Below are 13,932 nucleotides of genomic sequence, written 5' to 3'. Positions count from 1 at the left end.
CAGGATGTGGCGGCGCCTCCGTATCGCAAACGCGACGAAATCTTCTCTCTTTATTTTTTCTGGGACGAAAGTGAATTTATAGAGCTGAGTTTGGGGGCTGCAGAGCCACATGGGCCCCACAAGCTTGGTAGCCGCCACCAGGGGGCGGCGGCTACAGGGCTTGTGGCTCACTGGCCCATCCCCTCCGGTGGATCTTTGCGTAGGTATTTTTCATATTTTCCAGAAATATTCTTCGTAAATTTTCAGGACGTTCCGAGAACTTTCATTTCTGCACAAAAACAACACCAAGGCAATTCTGCTGAAAACAACGTCAGTCCAGGTTGGTTCCATTCAAATCATGCAAATTAGAGTCCAAAACAAAGGCAAAAGAGTTTGGAAAAGTAGATACGAAGGAGACGTATCAACCCCCACAACAACAGTCCGCATTCTTCTTCTCTCATATATGGTGGACACTCCCCTCACCTATTTTTTGACCGTCGATGATGGTCGCTACTCCTACTTCCCCTAGTGCATAACAAATATATAGCACAAGGAGAAGGAGGAGAAGTGACCCCCACAATAACAGTCGGCATTCTTCTTCTCTCATATATGGTGGAGACTCCCTCACAAATCACTCCACTTCTAGAGCATTTGAAATGAGCTAAACTAGAAGTGACAGATGAAAGGATGAAGTAGCTAACCTTTTAAAACGCCTGTGCAGTTGGTGCACGGCCAAACCTAGACAAATATTGAGGAAAATGAAGCTTGGAGGTCGAGCTTGGAGAGGAGAAAGCTTAAGTAGTGTGGCTCGGGCATTTCATCGAACACCTCATGTGAATGAACTAGAGTGGCAAGAGCAGGGCATGGTCACACCTCAACACCCAAAAAACAGAGGAGAGGGTGGGCAGGGGTGAGGGTTTATATAGGCAACACTTTAGTCCCGGTTCGTGCAACAAACCGGGACTAATGCTCTGCGGCACGCCACGTGGCAATCGCTGGATCTTTAGTCCCGGGTCTTGCCCCGAACCAGGACTAATGAGGTGAACCAAACCGGGACCAATGCCCCGGCAAACAGAACCGAGACCAATGGCATTGGTCCCGGTTTTCATTTGAACCGGGACTAATGGTCTTTCGGCCCTCGGCAGAAAGACCCTCCCCGCCCCCCCCCCCCCCCCCAAGGTTGTCCCATGTTCGTCCACAAAAGTACGTCTGGACTGTTCGAGGGACCTATATAGACCCATGTTGAATTGTTGAACATGGCCGAACAGTTTAAGGGTCCGCTTTAAAGATGCCCTAATCAATCAAAACGGTTGACTTGTTAGCATACACTTTTCTTAGCATATCTCTTGGTATTCGCCATATGATCAAGTCAACGGTTATAGCCAACTGTACAGGGATCACACATGATCCCAGTGATTGATTTCTTATGATATCTTATCTTAATCCTTAAGTTGTGATTAATTTCCTACATCTAAATAGCTAGGCCATAGTAATATATTTCTCTCAACAAGCAAGCATGTCACCTCAACATGCAATATACATAAAAAAAGGCTTACCTCCAAATGTAGCCAAGCATCAACATGCAACATGAATGAGAATTCCAATTCTATTATGTCATTATATTTAATCTAGTTTGATTTTACCCAACATTGACCGCTTGCAATGCATGTAACAATTCTAATCCTACTTGTTGCTTTGTCTTGAAAGGATAGTAAAATACGCGTTCATGTCTCGCTAAGAGCAACTCTAACAGATCATTTATATCATGGACCCTTATTGTACGTTAACAGTTCACGCAAAACGCGTTCCATGGGATGGCGTGTGGTGTGGCCAAACAGACCCCGCATCGAATATTCTGTTTTACAGTTCCGCGATGCGGGGTTTGTGCGGTCGCAAACCGTGCCAGCCCGCAAAATGTGTGGTATTTTCTGCATTTGACTTATATGGCACATATTACACTGAATTATAAATTAAACATAAATATATATATTAATACTATAATATAACAATCATTCAAATTACAATAAATATTAAAATTATTGAATTAAAGTAATAATTCAATACAAGAATTGTCCCGAATACAAGAGTGATACAAATCATACATGAATTAAATGAAATGAATGAATAAATGGTAGGTTTTCTTGCCCATGTCTTTGCAATGGTGCTCAATGAGATCTTCGTGAAGCTGATAGTGGGTGTTTGCGTCTTCAATCCGTCGATATGTATGAAGGAATGCTTGTATGCGGTCAGGGTATCTAGCTGACTTCACACGGCTACCGACATTGTCATAGAAGAACTCCACGTTTTTGTCCCTCTCATCTTTGATGATCATGTCCTGAAAAAACACACAACATGTCATGATGTCCTTCAGGGTTTGCTTGTCCCAAAAAAAGAGGAGTAAGACCAACAGTGGCAAACCTTAATGGCGGTTGTGAGGGATGCAAAGACGGCCGACGAACCTCTCCGTCTCTTTCGGTTCCGTTCCTCGTGCTCCTTCATAGCGAGCACCACCACCACCATATGTTGTCGATGGCTCTCGAGCAGCGACTCTATGTGAGAGTCATCGGACAAGGACGAATCCTCAAGCAAAAATTCCTTGCAAGGGCTCAAATCCATCTACAAATGGCACCCGAGCTTACATGAACAGAAATTCATCTTCAAATCTTTCGCTATATCGAACTAGAAGGGGGGGCACAAAAGGACTCACCGGGGCCGGTCGGAGCGGGGTCTGCAACGACCCGGCAACGTGATTCCATCGGCGGATATGGCCGCAATCGAAGGCAGCGACGGTCCCAGATGGCTGCGGGATGGGGAGGGGAACAAATGCAGGATGAAATGCCTCCCGCCAACCACTTTCGCAAGACATAGGGCACCGACGGGGAAGGGAGGACTATGTATTCGCGGGTCAGAGAGGGCAATCTATTGCACCCCTTATATAATTTTAAAGGTCGAACACATTTATGGGTTTGTTTGGATATTTTTTTCGCGTAAAACCGTAAACTAGCGGTTATTTTATGGGTCGGAGCGATGTAAATGATTTGGTAAAGTTGCTCTAAGATGCGGCCCTCCATGAACCCAGATCCTAACCCGAAATGACAGCAGAACCGGCAACACATGAGGCCGGGAGGTGCTCCTCCATTATCTAAGCAACACAAAAATGAGAGCTGGCTTTGCTACGGTGACACATAATATTTTTATCTTTAGACTGATAATGCTACTAATGGAAGAAGTGTAGACTGGAACCCGTATCTTTTGAAACTGATAACATGCAGATTACACATGGATTAGTTTAATTGACATGCAGATCACACATGAATTAAATAGCTTAACTGCCTCCCAGTCTGGATCGATATACACATGGATTAAATTAATTAGTCTAGCAGGTGATAGTTTTCCAAAATGGATGGCCGGGGCAGGAAGTCAACAGCAACTCGATGCTATGCAGTACAGCAGACATGTGAACAACTCAGCCAACGCCATAGTTTAGCAGGTGATTTAAGCGAGGGTCGATCAAGGGCGCGGGAGATCCAACGGCCAGTATTACACGCCATAGTTTTAGCAGGCGAGATGTTGCCACGGGGAGGATGAAGTAGCGACTCTTTGGCCTAACGTCGAGTACTGGCTGATATGATTATCAACAGATCCGTTTTTAAAGCGATGGTTGTTTTATTCATTTCTTTACAATGATTTGGCTTTGATTTTTTTTTTTACTTTTTATACTTTGCTTAATAGATTATAACAATGATTGTATGTATTATTATGATCAAGAGGTCGAAGGTTTGAACCTTCTTTTCAAAAACAAAAAAAAATAATGAATCTCTAGGACCTCCTGATCACGAAATAATGGACAAGGGCCGGACACCTCCCTCCTCGCAATTCAAACGGACTAAAAGGTTGGCTTGTTGAAGTTGTTTTAGAGCATATAGAATTGGACTTGTCAAATTTGGCCATTTATATGTTTGTGGATGTGTTGAGGCGCGTCTACGGACAACCCGTTGTGGATGCGTTTGGACGTGTATGTGGAAAATGTCGGGCGGCCTCTTATTTGATCTATCGTACATCTATAAACCTTAAATATGAATTTTTAAATTCATGCAATTTATATACGTTGACTATACCATACAAGTCATTCAATTCAATAATTAGAAACAAATACGACAAAGCAAAACAATTCACAGTTCAACAATCCAAATATGACAAAATGAGATCAATGTCCGAGCGTAATGGATCATCTGCTGGCTGGCCGGATCACTCGTAAGACGCCATTCATGTTGCATGCTTCGAGGCCATTCTTGTGCCCTGCTCTACCTTCATCTGGTCGCATGCTTCACCTGCATCCTTGCCACATGCTTCGCTGTTGCATTAGATTTCGTTTCCACCTCGTACTTTCTATTGTCGTTGATCTCCTTCTTCTTCTTCACAAGCCATTTCTTTGCTTGTTCATTCAATAGGTTTTCATCTGTCAACATCATCTTCACATCCTTTGTGCCCCGTGCGATTTGCATCATCTCCTTCTCAAGCTTAATTTCTTCTATGCCTTCCCGAACTTTCATTTGATCACCGTCTCTTGCTTGTCCAATTCGGTCTTCTCCCTTTCAATTTTGAATTTTTCTTCTCCGCCCTCTTTCGGTTTCAATACATCTTTTCTTTTTGTGCATCCAACATAAGCTTGTACCTCTCCTTTTTGTTGTCGCCCTTCATTGAAAAAATGTTCCATGTGAAGGACATTCTTATAGCCACGGCATCACGGGAGGCCCTTGCCTTATTCCACTTGTTTCCAGTCACTTGCCGGTTATCCTTTGGCATGGTGCTTGTCCGCGCCCGAACCAGTTGTGACGAGTGACACGCGTCCATCGCCGGCATCTGCGTGGGCGAAAAGCTATGTGGAATGCCCCAACCGACCATCGGATCCTCCTCTGTCCCAACCTGATACGATTACGCGATCCTTGTTGGCGGCTGGATGGATGGGGTATATGGTCCCAGGCACCGCAAAGGGGATACCTGCTCGTCCATGTCCGCATCCTCTTCCTGAACCGTCGGCGCTTCCCTCTCTCGCTGCGTCCTCATCGGTCCCTCCAAGCGATGTTCTCCGGCTTGCACGACGAATCCGACGACGGGACGTCGATGGACAAGGCGGACGCAACCTCTGTCGCGTCCATCGGGACGGGCTGGACGACATATAGGGCGGTAGATCGGGACTTGCGACGAGGGTGAGGAGCAAGGATGGCAAACAGCGAGGGCTCGGATGCGAGAAAGATTGAAGGGAAACAGGAGGAGAGGAAAGGATTTGATGAATTTGATGTAATTTTTGATGAAATAGGTCATAAGTATGACGTGATGGACGTGTCTGTATCCGTTTTATATTTAAATTGAATATGAGGGGTGTCGATTAGTTCGGGTGTCTGAGACCCGTTTAACGCGCCGGTATGGATCGTTTTATTTTAGGCCACGTTCATCCTCCAGCGTGCGACGAGGTGGGCGACGTGCAGGCTCCTCCGGTTATTCTACTGATCTCTCAAATATATATAAGTTTACCGGTAGCATGTACCATTAATTCCACCCATCACCCATCACCCACGATTCCCACATAGGAGTAGTAAAAAGAGAGACGGATCCGACTACTGAGCTAAGCAACACCGGCCGCAACAATGGAGGAGGAGGGTCTGGTGAGCGCAGCGACGGGGGCGCTGCAGCCCGCGCTGGCAAAGCTGGCCGCGCTTCTCGGCGACGAGTACAAGGAGGTGCGCGGCGAGGTCGAGCTCCTCACCCGCGAGCTGGCGGCCATGGACGCCTTCCTCCTCACCAAGTCGGAGGAGGAAGAGGATCACAGCTCGCAGGACAAGGCCTGCATGCACGAGATCCGGGAGCTCTCCTACGACATCGACGACGACCTCGGCGGCTTCATCATGGCTAGCGTCCCCGACAAGTCCGCCGAGCTGGCCGGACTCTTGGACAAGATGCAGGCCATGCTGGGCCGTACCAAGGCTCGTCACCAGATGATCGCCACGGCCGTCGATGATCTCAAGGAGCAGGTCGTCAAGGTCGCCGAGAGGCACAGCCACCACAAGAGGCCCAAGGTTGATGATGGTAGAGCTCTCGCCACCGTCAACAACGCGTCGTCCGAGCTCGTCGGCATTGATGGGCCCAAGGAAGAGCTCATCCAACTACTCACCGGTTCTGATTCAGAGTCAACGCAGCAGCAACCAAACCCAAGCTTGGTGGCCATTGTTGGGTCCGGAGGAATGGGCAAGACAACTCTGGCAAAACAAGTTTATAAAGACCTCAAGCAAATCCAATTCAATTGCCATGCTGCTTTCTGTTCCGTGCCACGGAGTTCAGACAAGGTCCAGGTTATCCGCGCCATTTACAAGAAACTGAACCGTTCGTATTATCCTTCTCCTGACGAGGATTTACGACAGCTTGTCACCATGATTTCAGACTTCCTCGAAGACAAACAGTATGGCTTCAAAATTTAAACTATCCTTTAATATATTTTTTGAACCACTATTCACTAGTACTCCCTTTGTCACGATTTAAAAGACATGGTTAAATTTACGTGCATTTCCATAATAGACAAGGTTTAACACGCATTGCATTTACTCCTAACAACTAATTGTTACTTCGTTATACTCATGGGTGCGTAGTGTGAATGCTGATTTCAGTCCATATCACAGCCAATCAATAGCTACCTAGGTTCAAGATAATTTCTAAGTACGCCTTCTAAACCGTAACGGCGGTAGTACATATAGTATGGGTCCAAGTATTTAGGTGTATGTGTACGTTTTTTACATTTCTCATGTATAAGCGAAATTTTTATAACAATAATTGTACGTTATCCTAAATTCACAAAACTCTGAAATAAAACTATGCGGTATTATAAATTTTAATTATAGTGCTTATGAGCTGAAATCTCCACTTATCTAAAGAAGCCCCAGGGTTACCTATTTCACCACACAGCATTTTTGCTCTTCCCCTCGTCCCATTTGATTGTTTTTCTCCCATTTCTACTTTTTCTCAACGGTTTTCTTGAGAATTCGCCTCAACTGTTTTCCCTCCAACTTCTAGTTTGTGGGCATTCATACATATTACTAACAGTCTCAGGTGGATGCCAGTTAGAGGCAGCGTGAATGACAACCATATGCTATATGCAAGCTAACATTTGAAAGAGAGAGATTTAGTTGTTACGTCTTCATTACTGAACAACATTACTTAGAGCATCTTTAGCAGACCCTGGAAAAGAAGATCCTTAAAAACGTGTATAAGGGGAACTATAAATCGTTTTTACGACGCGAAATTGCCTCGGACAGAGAGACCCCGTAAATGAAACTATATCCTAGCGTAGCTCATTTTTTTTTTCCTTTTTTCCTCCCCTCCCGGCGAGCCATCTCCGGTCATGGCATGCCTCGCCCTGGCACCCCGGCATGCCCCGGCGCTGCCCGCCTCGCCCCCGCCTCGTCCCAGTGCCGTCCGTTCCGGGCCACGCATACGGTGGAGGAGCCCTGCGCCGCCCATCCTGACAGCACGCTCCTTGACGCGCCCGCCCGTCCCCGATTTTAGTTTTTAGTTTCCAAACTATTTTAGTTTTTACCAGGCCATAGTAGTGTACAAGTGCAGGATACATTTAATGAACTGTGAACTATCCATTCTAGTGCAAATTCTGTCGAAACTTCCCCTGATCGTGTGACCAAACAAATATATCCTTATGGATATTCGAATTCCTTTACAGCTTCTTTTTTCTCAGTAAGCACAACTTTTATTTATATATATTTGCAGGTACTTTATTGTACTTGATGATATACGGGATGTGGAAATATGGAAGGTTATTGAGTGTGCATTTCCCACAACCAGTTCTGGTAGTAAAATAATTATCACTACCCGCATACATGCCGTCGCTCAATCATGTTGTTCAACTTTCAGAGGACATGTATACAATATAAGGCCTCTTAGTATGGTGCATTCGAGGCAATTATTCTACGCAAGACTATTCAACTCTGAAGAAAAATGTCCATCATACCTTCAAGGGATTTCTGGTCCGATCTTGGATAAATGTGCTGGCTTACCTTTGGCAATCATAGCTATATGTGCTGTGTTGGCTTATAAGGCAAGTGTAAATGGAATATGGGAGCAAGTAAAGGATTCAATTGGTCCGGCACTACAAAACTCTATCGTCGAAGACATGGTAAACATAATATCCCTTAGTTACTTGGATCTTCCTCCTCATCTTAAAACGTGTCTATTGTACTTGAGCATATTTCCAGAGAGGCAAAATATTGAGAAGGAGAATCTGATAAGGCGGTGGATTGGCGAGGGATTCATTCAGAAAAGAGTCGGTTATACAATATATGAGTCGGGGGAGATGTGTTTCAATGAGCTCATCAATAGGGGGTTGATCCAGGCTGCAAAGATGGACGAGACATTTGGGGACGAGGTGAAGAGTTATCGTGTTCATGGCACTGTTCATGATTTCATTGTATCTAAGGCTGTTGAAGGTAACTTTGTTACTATAGTAGGCGTACATGGTGTTATAAATCCTGATACCGAGGCCAAGATTCGTCGAGTGTCTTTACAGAATGACGGCAAGATTCCGTCGGGTCTTGATGTATCTAGTGCCCGATCACTCCATGTATTTGGTCGTAATGTGAAGATCCCATCTTTGTCAGAGTTTCCACTCTTGCATGTTCTGGACTTTGAAGATTGTTCACAGTTAGAAGATGATCACCTTGCAGGTATTGGAAATTTGTTGCACCTCAAGTACCTGAGGTTCAAACATGCGAATGCCGTCAAGAAGCTTCCAGAGCAGGTGGCAAGGCTGCAACATTTGAAGATTGACGTGAAAGGATACAAAAAACTAATGGAAATCCCTATGATCATCCAAGAACGGTTGGACTGTTATGTAACTCTACATGTCAATGGTTATGACACAGTACCGGATGAAATTGCGGCCATTGAGGGATTGCGAGTGTTGGAAGGTCTCAATATTTATACTCAGTCAACGGAATTTCTAAAGAGGCTTGGCCAACTCAAAAAACTGAGGAAGCTGGGCATAATATGGAACATGTATGATATGGGTAATTGTGATGTTAATTTCGAAAAAGAGGAGGAGGAGATCGAGGAGGATGAGGAGGAGTTTCTCTCTTCCATTTGTGAGCTCGGCAAAGCAGGCCTTGAGTCTCTGGACATCTATGTAAAGGAAGCAGCGGATGAGTACTTCAAGCGTTCATGGTTTCCCGATCCACACTGCGGCCTTCGTGAGCTTATCATCTCGGGGGACTACGTATCGGAGGTTCCGACATGGGTGGCCTCACTCGTCAACCTTGAGAAACTATGCATCACAATGAAAGTGATCAATGCGAGAGACGTGGAGATACTGAGAGGCTTGCCCAAGTTGTGCCATCTTTGCATCAGTGTGTATGATGATGAAGTATCTGTGCCGCAGGCTGCTGTGGAGAAAGCAATGGAGGAACATCCTAACCGTCCCACCTTGGTTTGGTTTGAGGATTAGCTATGGGGATTTTGGCTACTTTTCTGGTATAATTTTCTTCGTTTTCCTGCTAATAAATTAACACTTATTAATTGATGTCTTCTTTGTCACAAAAAAATGTTTTCTTATTTGTTTGGAACGTAATCCTTCTTCTTTTTTCCTCTATCATGTTGCATAATAGATTTATATGTTTTTAACGTGCTAGCTGTTTTCATACACTTGTAGGTGTTAATAAAAGATGAGAGGTGCAAGCGAAACCAAAGTTCGTGCTACATCCTCCAGTTGGTACCATTGCGTTTACACTTTTGCTTCGGTACACCCCCCAATAAAATGTAAAAGGGGAAACATATATCCACCTTATATTGTACTCTATTAATGTATATTATAGACAACCATACGTATACCCATCTCGTATTGCATATGTAAGGTAGCCTGTAGTGTATAATACGAGGTGAGTATACGTTCTCCTTTGTACGTTTTGTGTGTGTGAGGGGGGGGGGGGGGGGGGAGGAGGTTACCGAAGCACACCTCTTGCGTTTAAACTTTCGTTTACATTTAACAAACATAAATAATGGATCGTTTGTATTCCATCTTGTATCTTTAAATGTCGTGTCTGCTACTTGGAATAGCATTTTTGTATGATCATATTTATTTGAATTAGCTATACTGTCAAAACTATTGTGATGAGAGAAGTCCTCTAGGGAAAACTGTTGTTTGGCTACTTATTGGCTCACCATGTGGCTATAAGCGGTTGGAATGTTTAAAATACCTAAACTTCGTTGTTTTGTTGGTTTAAGTGTAAATTCATATGTAGTAACATGAATTCACATGTATATTCACAGTTTCACACTATTTATTATTAAATATTGGTATGTTACTTATTGTTTTATATGATATTTCCTACTTACAATGTTGGTAGTTGGTGGTGAATGCATGACCTTGTGTTTCTCGGACATGGCTCCCCGTATTGAAGCAGCGAAGCCCAAGATGCCGCGTCCGCCTACACCGTCTTTTCGTTCGAGAAAACCCGTCTTAATTTGGCTTGGAATTTCTCTAAACCAAATCTCGATGAATGATTCTCAGTTATAAAGCAAAAACATAGTTTTATTAGTCTCAAGTTTAACTCATTGGCTGCATGGTGATTGTTTTTTTTTAATCAAACCAGTTCAATGGTTCCTCCTTTTTCTTCTCCCTTTTCTACTAGTCATCACCATGTTGGTTGGAATGACAAATAGAAGCACTTTGTCAATGCAATGGTGCTAGCTACTCAACTGCAACTCAAAGAAAAGGAGGTTCTGCTTGTTTTTATTTCCATATATGAAAGAGCAAGGGTGATAAACAAGCACTCCAGAAATCGCAATAAAAATAATACAAGTCGGATGTTTCAACGCGGTTTTTTCTTGAACTCGTCCTTCTCTTCTTCAGACTTGAGCAGCTCACTTCAGACTTGAGCCACTGCATAAAGAGAACGACGACGACAGAATTTCTCTTGTACCAGAAGCCTGATGTCTGATGGGCAGCTCACGTGGTGGATCCACCCCAAGAGTTAATTTGTTTGCTTACTACCAGCGGGACAAGAATTTTATCACTTGAAACGCGCCTTGAAATCTTCTCTTTCTCTTTTCCTGAGAGGGATGGCCTTGAAATCTTTTCTGGAAGGTTAACCTTGAAATCCTAAGTATTTAGCCAAAAACTACCATAATACGACCAACCATAACAGAAAAGTACCACTTTGAGAAAAATGTCCAGAAATATCATTTTCGGACTAATTTTTGGCATATCATGCCAAAAAAGTATCCGGTTAGACGTTCTTAACCCCGTTTATGATAGGTTGGACCCACTCGTCAGCGCTGACGTGGCAGAGTAATCAACTATTTTTATTTAACCATTATGTTAACTTTTATGACAGGTGGGCATGTCTTAGTTGTCGTCTTCATCTTTCTTCCTCGGGGCATGCTAGGCCACATCCGACTACAATGAATTAAAACAGCATCCGCCTCCTCAACCATCAGATAACGAGATCTCCGCGCGCCCCGCGACGCTTCTCCCCTCCATGGTCCTTCATCCCTGCTGCAGAACTGCTCCCAGCAAGCAAGGCATCTGTGCAACCAACTCGAGCGGTGGCCTGCTCGCCTAGCGGCGCAATGGCAGGTGACCAACTCACCCACTGCCGGCCCCGGCGACGACCACAGAGATGAACTTCTTGAAGAAATGTCCAAAGAAAAATTCTTGGAGAAGGAAGAAGAGAATTGATGCTTACATGTTGGTCCCACCTGTCATAACACTCAACATAACAATCAATCTAGTGGAGTTGACTACTCTGCCATGTCAGAACTAACGGGTTGGCCGAAACATATCATAAACGGGTTAAAAAGTTCTTGTAGGGCTTAGGGTTTAGGACAGAGCGCGCGCGCGCGCGGGGGGGGGGGGGGGGTTGGCATGGGTGAGCACGTCGGAGAGGGAGCCACACAGCACCGAGATCGACGTGTCCATGCCCCGTTGCATTGTGGCGGCGGGTCACCGGAGTTGGGGCGGGAGGAGGGGGAGTTGGGGAATGATTCCTCTCTTTCTATGGCGGGTTTGAATTTTCAGTGCGGGCGGCGGGGAAATGAAATGGGTTGGTCGTTTACTTTTCCTTTTCTGCCTGTTTGTTAAGCTCCATCCAGCCCGGCGATTTAAATTGGTGTGTTTGGTTGCATGGACTGACGTCGATTCTTGGTCCGTACGAACCTCAGAGCTGGTACAAATTTTTCTCCCCCTTAAGCTATGGTTCCATAGGCTTAAGGGGGAGAGCAATATGTACCGGATATGAGGTTCATGCAGACCAAGAATCGAAGGCAGTCCACGCAACCAAACATACTAAATTCACATCACTAGGCCTCGTTGGACTAGATGTAGCTTAGAGCATCTCGAGCTGCGCCCCCAACAGGCTCCCGGGGCGCCTTTTTTATCGCCGGCGCCGAGAAAAGTCCCAGCCGCACCCCGAGATCCTCGTTTTGTCGGTTCGGGCTGAAATTACAACCGGCAAATCCAAGTGGAACCCGGTGAGCGGCATCTTAGGCGAGCTAGCACACTGGGATAGGCGAGTTGGTTGGGCTGCTCCGGCAAATATGGAAGTGAGTAGTGTTTTTAGGAGCCTTGGTCGACGGGTGAGGCGACCTAGCACACTGGGATAGGCGAGTTGGTTGGGATACCCCGACGATTTTGGGGGCTTGTAGTGTTTTTAGGCGACTTTCTCGAGAGGTGAGGCGACTAAGCACACCGGGATAGGCGACTTGGTTGGGCTACTCCGGTGATTTTGGATATGAGTGGTGTCTTAGGTGAAAGTGCGTTATATCGACTAGAGGGGGGGGGGATGAATAGGCGATTTTTACAATTTCATCACTGAGGAAATTCCTAGTGAGAAAAGCCCTCGGTCATGAACTAAGTGCAGCGGAAGTAGAACAAAATCAGGGGCGCAAAAACGTCTAGAGCAAAGTACTCAACGAGATTTCAGAGCTTCGGTTTGTACAGGTCACAAGTATAGGATAAGCAGGTGAAGATTAACTCAAGTGAAGAACTTAAGGTTGAGGAAATTTAGAGAAAGTCTTCAGCCAAATTCTTCATACAGTTCAGATGAGAATCTTGAGCATACAATTGAGGAAATGAGAGAGTTGAAGAAATTGAACCCGTAGCTTGATGAAAACAGTTCTTGATGACCCAGTTCCAACTGCTGTGACAGTTGTACGTCTGGTTCGGAGTGGCTTCGTATTGAAACCAAAGGACACACAATCCCTGCCATATTCTCCTTGAGCTAAGGACACACAGTCCTCGCCCAACACTCGTGGTAAGTCTTCAGGGCAGACTTCCAAACCCTCACAATCTTGGTCACCCGGCGATTCACAATTGATTGCTGGATGCTCTAGACCTTGACGCCTAGCCGTTTGGAGGATGCACAATCCTCAAAGGTAACAAGCGTCGGTTCCACACAAGAACAACTTCTTTAGTGATGCTCAATCACTTGGGTTTTTTGTTTGGGCTTGGTGTTTGGGGTATTTCCTCATTTGATGATTTTCTTTCGAAGACTCTAAGGAATTTGGGTTGCTCTAAATGACAAGTGTCAGTTTCTCTCGGAGCAGCCAACCAGCAAGTGGTTGTGGGGCGGCTATTTATAGTCTGGGAGCATCCCGACATGATTTGACATAAATGCCCTTTAATAATATGACCGTTGTGTGGACAAGATCTGTGACAGGTGGTGCGTGGCGCGGCAACGGTCGGGACTTTCAACTGTGAAAGTCCTCATGTCTCTCATATTACTCACTTTGAGGCTTTGGTAGATTTAGGTTTGGGTTGAGCATCATGAGGAAATTCGTTTCGTAGTTTTACCTCGACCCCCTTTAACAGTACGGTGTTCCTATGACTCAAGTGTAAAGAAAATGAAACAGAAAGACTAAATCTTTACATTCCAAGATCTTCACAGTGTTTCCTTCAAA

At 45.1% G+C, this 13,932-nt stretch overlaps 1 protein-coding gene across 1 annotated transcript; it reads left to right on the top strand.

Moving 5' to 3' along the window:
• Nucleotides 1–5,544: 5,544 nt before the first annotated feature.
• Nucleotides 5,545–9,953, top strand: LOC123399110 (disease resistance protein Pik-2-like). Its single transcript, XM_045093532.1, has 3 exons — nucleotides 5,545–6,436; nucleotides 7,753–9,507; nucleotides 9,686–9,953. Exons 1-2 carry the CDS (start codon nucleotides 5,628–5,630, stop codon nucleotides 9,479–9,481), a joined length of 2,538 nt encoding a protein of 845 aa, XP_044949467.1. The 5' UTR covers nucleotides 5,545–5,627; the 3' UTR covers nucleotides 9,482–9,507; nucleotides 9,686–9,953.
• Nucleotides 9,954–13,932: the final 3,979 nt, after the last annotated feature.

This window comes from Hordeum vulgare, chromosome 5H (genome assembly GCF_904849725.1).
Source record: "Hordeum vulgare subsp. vulgare chromosome 5H, MorexV3_pseudomolecules_assembly, whole genome shotgun sequence".
In the NCBI taxonomy this organism is placed as follows: Eukaryota; Viridiplantae; Streptophyta; class Magnoliopsida; order Poales; family Poaceae; genus Hordeum; species Hordeum vulgare.
This window is presented reverse-complemented; position numbering and strand designations above follow the sequence as displayed.